The sequence below is a fragment of the Anastrepha ludens genome, chromosome X, assembly GCF_028408465.1.
Source record: "Anastrepha ludens isolate Willacy chromosome X, idAnaLude1.1, whole genome shotgun sequence".
NCBI lineage: Eukaryota > Metazoa > Arthropoda > Insecta > Diptera > Tephritidae > Anastrepha > Anastrepha ludens.
The window spans coordinates 38687179-38702506 of NC_071503.1; the positions used below are offsets into that span (position 1 = coordinate 38687179).

General features: G+C 37.8%; 1 protein-coding gene across 1 annotated transcript; it reads left to right on the forward strand.

The window, feature by feature from the left end:
* The first annotated feature begins 288 nt into the window (after positions 1-288).
* On the forward strand, positions 289-2239 carry LOC128869362 (tigger transposable element-derived protein 4-like). The gene is made up of 2 exons (XM_054111902.1): positions 289-1862; positions 1920-2239. The coding sequence occupies exons 1-2, from the start codon at positions 584-586 to the stop codon at positions 2144-2146; spliced, it is 1506 nt and encodes a 501-aa protein (XP_053967877.1). The 5' UTR covers positions 289-583; the 3' UTR covers positions 2147-2239.
* The last annotated feature ends 13089 nt before the right edge of the window (positions 2240-15328 follow it).

The following is a 15328-nucleotide window of genomic DNA, read 5'->3' on the forward strand; positions in this document are numbered from 1 at the left end:
GTTCCTTTGCAAACGAAATTTTTTTCAATTTAGATTTATTACTTGGAATAATATATGTATGCATTTTATAGATAGTATACAACTTTGAAATTTAAAATAAATAAAAGAAAACTTCAAAGAAACGTATGTATTTGCATATACATATATATTTGTTATTTTTGGACAAAAAGAAATTGGGCATTGTTATACATATACAGTCGAACTTCTCTACAGTGAACTTCCATATAATGAAGCTCTCCTTATAATGAACTGGTTTCGAAGACACTGCTTTTTCGTTCTACTTTCGGTGTATTTTTGTCTCCTTATAATGAATTTCTATATAGTGAAGTTGTCTATATAATGAACAAATTTTACAGCTGGAAATTCAAGCGTCCTAAGTTTTTGTCTCCATACAGTGAATTTTTTCAAAAGTTTTCTGTTGCAAAAAATTACAGTTAGATGTGGACAAACTGTAATGAGGGGAATCCCAAAATTAAAACAGAAAGAGCTGAGCTATTACAGTTTTATTCAGTGATTGAAGTTAAAATGACGCATCGAAGCAGCATTTCGGTTGAAAAAAAGGTATTAATGATTAACAAAGTTAATGAAGGAAAGAAAAAAAAAAGATATTCCCAATGAATTCGGAGCTCTTCCCTGCACTTTATCAAATATTTTAAAAAATAAGGAAGTGATTTTAAAAAATGCGGAGGATTTGGCAGTAAATACCAAACGCAAAAGACTTCGACCTTGTCATTTTGAGGATGTTGACGAAGCAATGCTGAAATGGTTACTCGTTGCACGTGGTAAGAATCTCCCTTTATCTGGACCATTATTGAAGCAAAAGGCCAAAGATTTTGCGGAAGCACTAGGACACCACGAATTTGCGGCAAGTACAGGTTGGTTAGACAAGTTCAAAATTCGGCATGGCGTTATTCAAAAGATATTATGTGGGGAAAGTGCTGACGCCAACATAGAAAACCGTGATGAATGGGTAACGAACGCCTTACCGAAATTAATTGAAAATTACAACATTAACGACATTTTTAATGCCGACGAGACTGCTTTGTTTTTCAAATGCTTGCCAACTAAAACACTGGCATTCAAAAATGAAAAATGCTTTGGTGGGAAGCAAAGCAAGGAGAGAATAACTGTCCTGGTGGGAAGCAATATGACTGGATCAGTAAAGCTAAAATTGCTGGTAATCGGAAAGGCCAAAAATCCGAGGTGCTTCAAGGGAATAAAATCTTTAGGTGTCGATTATGAGTTTAACAAAAAAGCATGGATGACCAGTGAGATTTTTACGAAATGGATTGTAAAACTCGACAAAAAATTTTGTGATCAAAACAGAAAGGTTTTGGTTTTTGTTGATAACTGTACTGCCCACCCTAAAGATGTAAGAGACAAGTTGAGAAACATTCATCTCGCTTATTTTCCTCCCAACATGACTTCGTTACTTCAACCAATGGACCAAGGCATTATCTACAACATGAAACAACATTACAGAAAACGAATTTTAACGAATATATTGACTCAAGTGGATGGGGGAAATTCTGTTATGGCCATAGACTTGCTGCAAGCAGTTCGAAATCTTAGCAATGTATGGAATGTCTATGTTAAACCAGAAACAATTGCCAACTGTTTTAAAAAGGCTGGATTTTCAAAAGATGCCATGCAGATTACATTTGAGCATTGGGATGAAGAGGACCTTCTTTCAATATCAGATTTGGCTGCTTTACAGTCTTCATTTAAAAAAGTAGCAAATATCGAAGCATCGTTTGATGACTACGTAAATGTTGATAATGGTGTGCAGACTTGGGACAACCCATCCGAAGAAGATATTCTCAGCAGCATTTTTGAAAGTCGCGGAGTTCCAGCTGAACCTGGTAAGCATTTATCTTTTTATAGTCAAACAAAAATTTAATATGTAAATATTATTTCAGATAACGATGAACACGATTTGACCGTTGAAGAATTGGCAGAAACTGAGGAGGCATTACCTACGTTGATACAAGCTGCTTCATCCATTAGCGTAATTAGAACCTTTGTGGAAATGAGGAGTGACGTGCCGATTAATGTTTTCAACTCTCTACATGATTTGGAAGCTTTTATTGAAAATGAAAAATGGAAGATTGTAATTCAAACCAAACTCACTGATTATTTTAAATAAAATTACATAAAAAATCAATGTTTCTTTATAATGAAGTTTCTATATAGTGAAGTGATTTTCAGGTCCCGTGCGAATTCACTATATGGAAGTTCGACTGTATTTGTTTGAAATAAAATTGACCGACAGCATTTTGCAAGGCATTTGAGGCATTACGTTTTTATTTCTGTTCTGTAATTTTTCATCCATGGTTTGTATACAAGTTTTGATATTCAAAATAAATAAAAGAATAATTTTAACAAACCCAAGATATCCTCCATATTTACATATTTTATAGGATAAAAAAGCATATTCGTATGTTACCGTAAGTATGTATATTTGGATTAGTAACAAAATCTGTTTAAACTGTTTCTTACTACAAACATATGTATGTACATGTATGCATACACATGTAAGAAACAATTAAGCAAAAGTTCAATGTACTGAAGCAACCATGACCTACCTCACGTATTGGCATATTGATGCCCTATTGTATGTATGTCCGTACATACATATACATACATTCTCGACTCCCAGCAAAACTATGCATATTAGTATATACATACATATGTATGTATGTACATACAACAGCACACACAAAGCACTGGCTTTATGCCTCTGCACGCGTATGTTTCCAAAGCTAAAATTATAAGCCGAGCGACTGCAAGAACAAAATACATTCATAGGCGCAGTCGCAGCGGTCAGATTTTTTTAGTCGCAACGACGCTGAAAAATCCAAAATATTCTATAACACTAAGTTCGAGCTCATATGCTCATATGCCCATATGCCAATTTTCTCGCCAATTCGAAAATAGTCATATTGTAATATTTCGCGTTGAATTATTTGCCAATATTTGGTAAATCTTCAATTTTTGTGAAGTCGAGTGGCCGCGGCTCCGTACATACATATGTATGCATCAATATATGTATGTAAATATGTGTTCTAAATTCTCGACAGCAATAGCAAATCGAAATATTTTTTCTGTCGCAAGTGGTCGCAGCCTCATATGCAAGTATGTCTATGGCAGTTTGTATGCATGTATTTATGTACTATATATGTGTGTTTGCTTTTGCACGTCCATAGGAACGATTTTTCATATGCAGATATTTATTTTATTGAGCGGAACGAATATATGTATTGATATTGTAATGAAATCCTGTCAATTATATTATTGGTATATGTTTCTTTAAGATCCTCTTACCAAATAAATATTGTTATCCTTAAGAAAATGAAATACTATTTTTTTTAATTTTAATTTTTTATTTTTATTCACAAGTAATTTAAGTAATCTTATATGTATGTACATGTATATATATTACAATGCTATAAATAATAGGTATTTACATTTCCTGAAATGAAAAAAAAAATATAAAATTGAGAAAGCACGAATTACGAAATTGTTCTCATACTATAACAATTTCTCACACGACTTCGATATTGACATCGATTAAGTCATTGCGATTTACCTGATTTTTAAAACACTACTCTCAATCCATCATGATTAAGAAAAAATTGTAGTGCTTAAAAATCTAGGCTCGGGTGCTAGCTGAAAGAGAAGAAAAAATAAAAAAGAAACCTGTAAAATAGACTAAAAAATAGAGAAAACCTGAAACGGAAAATACCTGTAAAATATATAAATAAAAAAAAACCTGAAATATACAAAAGTGGAAAACCCTGAAATAAAAGAATAGGTATCATCATATGCAAAAGATAGCTAATAGATTATTAATTACCTGTGTGAACGGCGAATCTCTTTTCGTGGGGCCCTGGCTTACAACCTACTTACAACCTACAGCTTTTTTAATTTATTTTGTAGTTTTCTTTCTTTGATTTTATTGACCTCATTTCGCAAGAGCCACTTTGCATTCTTGAATAAAAGGACAGTTAAGAGAAAATCTAATAGCTTCTCGCGATGATCTCTACACTCGCCAGATCCTACAAACCAGTCGGGAAACACTTTTTGTGTTTTTTCTTTTAGAGCGGACAACATTAAACACCTAAGACCTGAAATGTGGGCATATTTTGCGAAGAGCTGACGGTACCACACCATTTGGAGTCGACACACTTCGAAAACCCTGTCTTCAGGATTGACAAGCCTTAAATCGCTGTCATCCGTGAAGTTTTTTGATCTTATCAGGGCTTCTGAATGCAACTTCAGCTCCCCTTTGGTTTTCGTCATGGCGTGGGTGCACTTTTCACATTTCAACTTGCACAGCATTTTCTGGTAAATACCATAGCCTGTGAAGTAACGCTGCACTTGTACCTCAGCTTCATCACTTTCTTCAGCAAAATGTATGTCTTCCACATCAATCTCTTCTAAAACGAGATCCTCATTTCGCTGGTCTCCTACCTCTGTCTCAAGATGACGATCCTCGGGGCCTATATACCAATCTAAATTTACATCGTCATCATCTGCACAATTAGAACCTTTCTTCTCAAATCTCTGGCGTAAAATTTTCATTGAGATCAGTCGCGCAACAATGTATTGAATTTCGTGAGCTGAGGGATGGGTATTCATACCCTGACTAGCTCGTATGCGATAGAAAAAGTTTTCTAACGCATCTTGATTTATTTTCCCGGTGAAAATAAATTTGAGGGAGCTGTGCTCAATGAAAAGTTCCTCGCATAACTTTTGCATCGCTGAAATCGTTATGCGGAAACCTTCGATGCACTGCACGCGTACGTTTTCCGGCAACTTGAATGACCGCAAAAAATCTAGATGTTCATTCAATCTATCAATTTTTTTGCTGTCACCCCGCCTAATCGGACATTTTGAAGGATTTTTCGACTGGAATCTTTTTGCATCCAATTCATCGAACAGATCATTCATTTTTTTAACGAACATCTGTGTGGGCTTAGCGCATTTTATCACGTAGTCGTCACTGCCTAATAAATTTTGGGACAAGGCCATGTCGATACCAGAGGCTATCGAATTGCTCAGGACCTGAGTCGCGCGTGAAACGTTCATTTTATCCATAAAATTGGGATATATATGGGCCTCCGTTAGTTTCGGACAAATTTTAAAATGGGGATTCATTTGATCTATATCAAACAATTTTTTGATCACCTGGAAGCTTGCCACTCCATCTGATGTTAAGATGTCATATTTCATCAAGGTATTTCGGACGGACTTTATCAAGTGACAGTAATCGAACATGCAAAAAATTTTTGTGCCTTCGTGCACGTAAAAGGGGCTATCCTCATAAATCCCCAAAGATTTAAAGATACTACCGTTGGAGGGCCCTTGATCGCAAACTATACCTTTCAAATTTAACCCCATTTTTTTTAGTTGTGCGACATTTTTGTCCAAAATGGACATCAATGTCTCCGTACGTATACCACCACTGGAGATATAATACGAAAACACGTATTTCCATTTGGAGCACAATCCCTTAACCATAAAAAATAAACATTTATTCCCAATTTTGTTTTCGCGTTGACCTTCCCCATGGTCTACAAACCCATCGATAACATCTCTAGCTTTATTATAGCTTAAGTCCGATTTGATGATGATTTCATCGAATAATAGAACGCTTATGCGTTCGGTGTCGGACATAGTTGAAACAATTTTTTCTAAATTATCACAGACATTGGCATCGAACCCCGGAACAACATATTTGATGGGGCGCCAACGCGAAAGGGATGATTTATGGGGCAAAGCAAAACCTAGATCGTCACGCATAAACGTATATGCTTTGGAGGACATATAATTGATGTTTTGGGCCAATGTCTTTTCCTCCTCGCTATAACGATTTTTTTGGCCACTGACGATCATTCTTGCGAAAGTTACAGCATCATTGCTTGAAGTTTCTTCCGCAAGAACTGCACGAGTACACAAATATTTATATTTTTGCAGTAGCTTCTCATTTTCTGCTTCTAACTCTTGAATTCTTTTTTTTAATTTTATTTCATTGCTCCGATAATAACGAGCAAATCGTTCGCTACTGCTTGTGATTTCTAAGTCCTCACAGATGTTTTTGTTTATGGGTACCTGCCTTGTTTCCTCTAGCATAGAATATTTTGCGAATTCTTCTAACGTGAGATCATTTGCTACACCTACACCTACTGTACGATTTACGTACACTTTAGTAACGGGCGGGCAAACCCAATCAGAGCCAGTACTAGGTGAGCGACTTCTAGTAACTGGCTCTAATCTTAAAGATGGAACAGCCCCATCTAAAACTTTATAACGAGTTACTTGCTCTGGACTAAAGTGGCGCTTACAAACATATAGCCTGTCAGAATCTGCTGGTTGCACGTTGCAAGCCAGGGAGGAAATTCGTACAACGTATGACCCTTTTCCACCACGCATCCTACCACGCAACAGCTCCGTTGCTTCTTTGGAATTGTACAGCTGTATGTAGGGTCATCGTCGTGCCCTATTAAGAAAATTTATTTTATAATATAATATAAACGTATAATAATTCAAAGAAGGTTATAGGCATGTTTTTATGATGGAACTCCCTTCCCACAGCCCCCAGGCCGCGCCACCACTCTCATTCATCACTAATAATCGAATATTGCTGAATGTACTTTAAATCTCTTCCTATTAGTCCCTACTCCTACTACTACTATTTTTACCTTACTTTCCTTTTAATACTTTATCTTTACTACTATCTGTAATTTTAATTTTAATTTTGATTTTACTGTTAATCTTTTTATGTAAACTATTCTTAAGGTCAATCATTGTAAAAATAACCTATGGTTGTATGTTTTGACTTAGTAATAATAAATAATAATAAATAAATAATATTTGCTTAAATTTAATCTAAAAACTCTTAGTTTTCCCTATTTCCCACTATTTATAGCACACTCTAGACTTCATAATCCGCATAAGCTGTTCAAATGCAAAGTTCAAAAACGGTTTGAGATAGAAAATTAATAAAAATAATTTTGCTTGATATTTTTCTGATTGGTTGTTTTGATTTTATTCAACAAGGCATAGTAACGGATGCCGGGTATTGTAATATTATGGTTATTAATAAAAAATTATTTTCTATGAAATATATGCACATACACATTCAAAAATAATTTAAATTTCTTAACTTCCTCCACTTTCCTGCCTCAAAACTCTAATGCTACCAGTTAGCAAACCTCACCCTCAATAAAACCTATCCACCCTAATATTATATCAAATGTATGCAATAAAACCTATCCACCCTAATATTATATCAAATGCATGCAATACATATGTAGGTATGTGTGTTTGATATTCTTGTAGGTTCGCTTTAGCGAAATATAAAAACACACATACCTACTTATGTATTGCGCAAAAACTTACCTAAACGAAGGGTGGGGATGGCACCCTTTTTCAAACATTGTCCCCCCACAACACATGCCTCAAAGTGTTTTACACACACAAATGAGTTGTGGGGTGGAAGATGTTCCGTCCTGGCAATATGCAAATTCTGCCTCCATTTGTCTGCTATTATGGGGTCCTGTGGGAAAGAAAATAATTTCACTTCACTGTTTTTTAAATAACACCCGCGCACACGACACGTTCTGCTCATTTTTAAATCGAAAAAGTTTAAAAAAATTCGGAAAATCGACAGCGTATGAAAATTGCGCGACGTCAATCAAAAGTTTTTCTCAAACTAAAGTTCATTAGACTCTTTTGGTTTGACATGGAAATTTTGGCGCAAATTACGCAAAATCAATTCAAATTCAAAAATGAATTTTCATGCAAATAAAGAGACAAAAAGCACCTGTAACCTAACTTTGGCACAAAACGGAAAGTTTCCAAAAAAAAAGCTCTTAATTCTCAAAAGCTGTTAAATTTCTGCAGTTGAGCATATTTCTGTTAACGTTCTGTGAAAAATGTCGCTGTTGTGTACCACGCGCGCAAAACGAGTACCCCTGAAAAGTGCTGCCATTTCAGTCATTGAGACTTCTCTATATTTAACGTTCTCTGCCATTTATTTACGCAGTAAAAATGGCAACATTTCAAAGAACAAAAGGTATAACTAGATGCAGAAGCACTTAAAACGGTAGAAACATTAAACAATAAACTAAAAGAACAAATAGAGCTTTATCAGACAGACTTCAATTTAGGATTCGACGTCACAACTGACGCAATCAACTACGCAATAGAAGCAGTTTTGCTTCAAGGAAAAAAACCCAATCGCCTTCATATCACGGACACTTAGTCAAACTGAACAAAACTACTCAACAAATGAAAAAAAAAATGCTGGCTATAGAATGGTCATTACAAAAATTACGTAACTATCCATGCGGCATAGCAGACTTAACCATTTACACACACCACCAGTCATTAATTTTCTTCATCTCTGAAAAAAATCCAAACGCAAAACTAAAAAGATGGAAAAACCAAATAGAAGAATACGGAGCAACACACAAATATAAACCTGGACCCGAGAATGTTGTATCAGACACACTATCAAGACAAATCTTCAACAGCTCCAACGAAACAGTACACTCAGCAGAAGTCAGGAATATTAGACAAGTAACAGCACCGCTTAACTCTTTTAAAACCATTTTAAAAAAGGAGACGATAACCAACTAGTCACATCCGCCATATTTCCAAAACACGAACGATTTATTATTACATTTAAGGACACTAAATTCTAACTCACCACAATCAAGACAGTGATTAAACCAAAGATAATAACAGCATTCCACAGTGAACTAAAGTTATGGCATGATTACAACCTCTTTTAAAAGCAACATTCGAAGCTTACCCAAAAGTCTACGTACAAATAAAACTAAACGACATAATAATAGATAAAGCGAAAGAAGAAATAGCAAACTTTACACACAAAAGAGTACACAGAAACACGAGAAAAAAACTTAAAACAGATAATAGAGACCTGCTATTGGCCCACAATAAAAAAAGACACAGAAAGAATAGTAAAAAGTTGTATAATTGCCTATCTATTTAGTATTGACAGATACGCAAAGTACGCATATAGAAAAATTAGACATAAAGCGACATTTTCATGAGAAAGTAATCACACAAACCTTCCCGTTTGGTAGCGAACTAATGACCGACAATGAGAACATATTTCTAGGTATAGGTACGACAACATTACACAGCAGACTACAAATAAGGCATACACAAACACCAAACAATCATTCTACATCAAACCTTCAAGTCGAACGGTTACATTAAACACTACTGGAAATCGCGCGGTCTATAGCAAGCGAAAAAGGAACCAGTGCAGAAGAAGAAATATTCCAAGCAGTAAAGGAGGATGGTTCGCCATTCACTTGCGAGTGGCCAGGATGATTATTTTACACATGGTTCTAGCAGCTCACATCTTCTGGGATTAGCTCAAGTATCCTTTGCGTAGCTTCCTAATACCCTTCGAGAGCGAGAAGGCGAAGAATCCCAGGATAGCTGGTTCTGGGTTAGGGACCCGCCAAATAAAAGAAAATAAAAACACTAACAAAGCCTTGGATGAGAGCTTCCTGTATTGATGATGACCCTTGCAAACGAAATAAGGAATACGATTTCAGGGCATACACCTGGAATGTCCGGTCACTTAATGGGGAAGGTGCCTTTGCCCGGCTGGTTGATGCTCTCGTGAAAGTAAAAGCTGACATCAGTGCCATTCAAGAGATGTGATGGACGGGTCAAGGCAACAAAAACTAAGGACCTTGCGACGTATAAAATGCGGTGTTGGATTTTTTGTGGGAGACAGACTTCGTCGCCAAGTACTGTCGCCCACTCCGGTGGACGAGTGTCTCGCAATAATCCGCATCAAAGCGCGATTCTTAACATCTCGCTCATTTGCGCCCACTCCCCACATAAAAGTCGTGCTTGGCGACTTCAACTCCAGGGTGGGCAAGGAGGGAATTTTTGGTCCCACAGTCGGACTGCACAACGAAACATCCGGTAACGGACAGAGGCTGATCAACTTCAGCGGGGCCCGAAACATGGTAGTCTGCAGAACTAGATCCCAGCATAGGAAGATACACCAAGCTATCTGGTGTCTCCTGATCGAAAAACGCGAAACCAGATCAACCATGTATTGATAGATGGAAGACACAGTCGTCCTGGTTTAGATGTACGTACGATCCAAGGACCCAACCCTACGCAAAGAACGTTCAACATCGAAAAGCTGCAATCGCAACAGACAGCCATAAGATTCGCCACTCGACTCTCACTCCTGCTTTCGGAGAGCACTGCCCATTAATCCGGCATTCACGAGCAATGGAGCAACATTTCTCGCTCTATACGTACCGCCGCCGAAGAAGAAATCGGATTCCGGCGAGCCCGAAAAAAAGTTGGTACGACGAGGAATGTCTTGTTGCAGCACCAAGAAAAGATGCTGCCTATAGAGCCACGGTAAGGCGTAACGCGAACCATGTAGGATTGTTTTCGAGAGCTAAGAAAGGAAGATAGACGTATTTTCAAATAGAAAAAACGAGAGGCTGAAATACGTTAATACGAGGAGCTTGAGATGCTGGCCAATAGGAACAACGCCCCAAATTTCTACTAGAAAGTTCGGCGGCTTACAGAAGGATTTAGGACCGGGACGTTTCCCTGTAAGAACAAAGACGGCGATCTTCGACAGTACAAAAAGGAGTTATCTATATGCCGTGATGTCTGAATTTGGTATCCTCGGAAAACTAGTACGGCTATGCAAGATGACCTTGCTCAATACTAGCAGCGGCATCAGAATTGGGAAGGACCTCTCCGAGCCGTTTGATAGCAAACGAGGTCTCAGACAGGGTGACTCGTTGTCGAGTGACTTCTTTAACGTGATGTTGAAGAAGATCGTACGAGCCGCAGAACTTAATTGCTCAGGCACAAATGTTTATAACAGCGTACAATTGTTGGTGTATGATATGAGTTGGCGATATTGACATAATCGGTCTTAACAACCGCGTTGTTAGTTCTGCATTCTCCAAACTGGATTAAGAGGCAAAGCGAATGGTTATGGTGGTGAACGAAGAGAAACAGTCGGCGCACTCGCGTATCGGCACTCACGTCATTGTTGACAGTTATGATTTCGAGGTTGTAAAAGACTATTAACACCTATAAAAATGTCAGCCTGGAAATCCAACGTGGAATGTTTTTTGCCAACAAGTGCTACTTTGGAGTTAGTAGGTAACTAAGTACTAAAGTCTTCTCTCGATGAACAAAACTAACACTCTACAAGGTCCTCATCATGCCTGTCCTAAGGTATGGTGCAGAAACGTCGACGATGACAACATCCGATGAAGCGACGCTTGGAGTGTTTGAGAGAAACATTCTGTGGAAGATTTTTGGATCTTTGCAGGTTGATAACGGCGAATATCGCAGTTGAGGGATCGATGAGCTGTATGAGCTTAACGACGAGATAGACATAGCGCAGTGAATAAAGATCCAGCGGCTACGTTGGCTATGTCATTTCGTCCAAATTGATACAAACGCTCCGGCTCTGAAAGTATTCGATGCGGTACCAGCTGGTGGTAGCAAAGGAAGATTAAGGCCTCCTCTACATTGGAAAGTTCAGGTGGTGAAGGATTTGGCTTCATTTGGTTTGTCCAACTGGGGCCGGTTAGAATGAGAAAGAAACGACTGGCGCGCTTTTTTAAATTCGGCCAATATCGCGTAAGCGGCTATCGCGCCAATTAAGAAGAAGAAGAAAGGAATAAAACAAAACAATACACTCGGCAGCAAACGAAATACCTCTAAATATATTGTATTTCAGGATACTTGCCCTGTAATAAAACAGAAAATCCAAGAAAAACAGGACGAAATGCTAAAATATCATAACAAAAAATAGCAACAAAAAACATAATATACATCTCGGAGAGATAAATATTGTCACAAAATCAAACACTTTATTTTCACGAACGGTGTCAGGATATCTTTTTATTAGTTAATTCTGAATTCTATGAATGAATATGTCTCTTAAATGAATATAATAAGCAAGTCAAAATATTTCTATAAAGTCCGTTTATGATTCTAACACGTCTACTCGGCGGAAACGTTGCGTACGAAGTGGCAGGTACTCGATAAGCGGTGCTGTAGTATGCTTACGCAGAATCATCTGTTACTATGGCCTTGCCACAGGAGTAATATCATGTGACACTATGGCGTTGCCACAGTAGCAAAATCATATGACAGCTCGGCCTCTCCTGATGATGACCTCGCCCCGATGTCAGCAGCTTCGCTGTCTTTTTCGTCGGATGGATTATCGTCGATAGACGGCTCAAGTTCAGGTGGCATAGAACACCACGGTTTCATCTTATCTACCGAATAGATTGATGCAAATTTTTGTCGACTGTTTTGCATGCCGTCGATATCAGTAAGTAGATAGCGATCTTTTCCAAGTACTTTAGCCACCACAAATGGACCGCGGTACTTTGGTTCTAATTTACGAGATTCGCCTGTTGCGGGTGGTTCATTGTGAATTACGACCAAATTATGCTCTTTATAACCAGTGGGCGTTTTATGCTTTTTATCAAAACGCTCTTTCCACAGGTTACGGTGTTCTTGAATCGAAGACCATGCGATGTCACGTTTTTCTTGTATAATTGGTTGTTCACCCTCGTCGTTAACAATTGCAGCCATTAATTGATTTCGTATTATATCGTTTAATTTAAAATCGAATATAAGTTCACTCGGTGTATACCCAGTTGTAGAATTCGTTTGGGAATTTACTGACCATTGCAACTGACGCAAATGGTCATCCCATTCTTTCGGATTTGAAGACGTAGTACGGAGATATGTTAGAATTAGCTGGTTTGCACGTTCCACTTGTCCATTAGCGCGTGAAGTTCGGACAGCAGTTTTAATATGTACCAAATTATTGTCAGTGCAATACTTTACGAACTGTTTTGAAGTAAATGCTGAACCACGGTCGGTGACTATGCGAGCAGGTAACCCAAAATAGCTAGATACCTCTTTTAATGCTTGTATAACCGGTAAAGTTTTAGTACTACGTACCGGTTTCACCACTAAATATTTTGTAAACGCGTCACTAATCGCAAGAATATGTGCATTACCTCGTTTACTTTTAACAAATGACCCTAAACGGCCAAGATGTAAAAGTCGAAATGGAAATGGCTCCATGGGTTCGGTGTATAACACACCTTCTGGTTTTCCACCTTTCGATTTGGAGTAGCAGCATTCTACACAAGATGCCACGTAATCTTTTACATACTTTCTAATTCTTGGAAACCAAAAATGCTGAAGAATTCGTTTTATGGTTTTCTCGATACCAAAATGACCAAAATCATCGTGACAGTAACGAGCTACACGCCATCGTACTGCCTTAGGCACGACAAACAATAAATTGCCATTTATGCGCCTATATAGGCGATTTCGCTGAAGACAGTAATCTTTTCGAATCTGTTTTGATTGCGGTGATTCGTTGTCGCCTTTCAATATTGCTATTGTATCGCGTATGGATTGGTCTTTCAATTGCATTGTCAATAACCAATCATCATCAGCATAGTCAACACGAAGAATTTTGTTCGGCGGTGCAGGGGCACGACTCATTGCGTCGACGTGAGCCATTTTACTCCCAGATCGATGAATTATTTCAGCGTCGTATTCCATTAGACGGACTAACCACCTCGAGATACGTGGTATTGGTGGGGTTTTAGCTTTCAGAGATGAAATCGCAGAACAATCAGTGAACATTTTAAACGATTTGCCTAATAAGTATATGCGAAACCGCTGCAATGCTTCCACAACTGCCAATACTTCGAGTTCATAGCTATGATAACTCGATTCTGCAGGTGTACAGTGACGACTAAAATACATAACTGCTTGCCACTTGTCACCTTCACATTTTGCTTGTAACAAGATGCTGCGATACCTACACTGCTTGCATCAGTGTGTACTTGATGTTGAGCATTAAAATCGTATAAAACTAGCACTGGTGAGTTACAGAGTCTATCAATTAAAGTGGCAAATGCTTTCTGTTGACACTCGCCCCATTCAAACTGTTCTTTACACACTTTCGTTGTTAATTTCGTTAACGGTCGTGCAATTAATGAGTAATTTTCCACGAATTTCCTAAAAAATCCGGTTAACCCGAGAAATCTCCTCACTTCAGTCTGTGTTGTGGGTATCCTAAAGTGCTTTATCGCTTGAACTTTTCTTTCACCCGGTTTTATACCGTCACGTGATATTTTAAGTTCAAAGAAAGTCAATTTCATCTTTCAAAAATTCGCATTTATCTGATCGTAAAGTTAGACCGTTTTCTTTAACAACACACAAAAAATTGTCAAGTTTCCGTATACCCTCTTTTACCGATTGACTGGGAATAATTACATCATCTAGATACGCAATAATGTTTTTCGATTCACATGATTTAACAAGTTTGTTCATAGTTTCTTGAAACACGGCAGGGGCATTCACTAACCCAAACGGCATACGATTGTATTCGTAATGACCTTCGGTGGTCACAAACGCGGTGTATCTCTTCGAACACTCACTCACTTCAATTTGGTGATAACCCATTTTAAAATCCAACGTGGTAAAGAAGGTATTACCCGACAACTGAGCAAAGAGCTCATCGATAATCGGCATCGGGTACGGCTGTTTTACAGTAATCTTATTCAATTGACGATAATCAACACACATTCGGAAGCTGTTATCCTTTTTCTCAACAAGCACGATTGGAGACGCGTACGGAGAACTCGACGGACGGATTATTTCGCATTTCAATAAATCTTCGATAATGTTCTTTACAATCGACCGGCGCGCGAATGGAAGTCTATAGGGTTTCACATTAACAGGGGTATCTGACGATAACACTATATTCATTTTTACTATACTTGTTTTACCTACTGTACCCATTTCGTTTGTAAAACACTGTTTATAATTTTGCAACATCTTGGTCAAGTCACCAAATTCACCATGTTCAAGTTTCAATATTTCGTTATTTGGTTTTTCAATAACCCACATTTGATTTCCTTTGAACACAAAATGTTTATCGTTGCCATGTATTACGTTAATACCAAGTAGCACCGGATAATCAATCATATTAACGTCTACCACTAACATTTCTTTGTTACACATATTACCGTCTATATTCAACGCAACATTAAGTTTCGAAGTACACTCGTATGACGCTCCTCCGAAACCCTTCAATGTTATACAACAGTTTTCCAATTGTCCAATTTTACACGCCAAAGATTTCCTAATCAACGTACGACAACTACCCGTATCCACGAACGCATTAGTTTTTAAACCATTTACTTCGATTTCTTTAATGGTAAAATCATTCTCAACTTTGTGG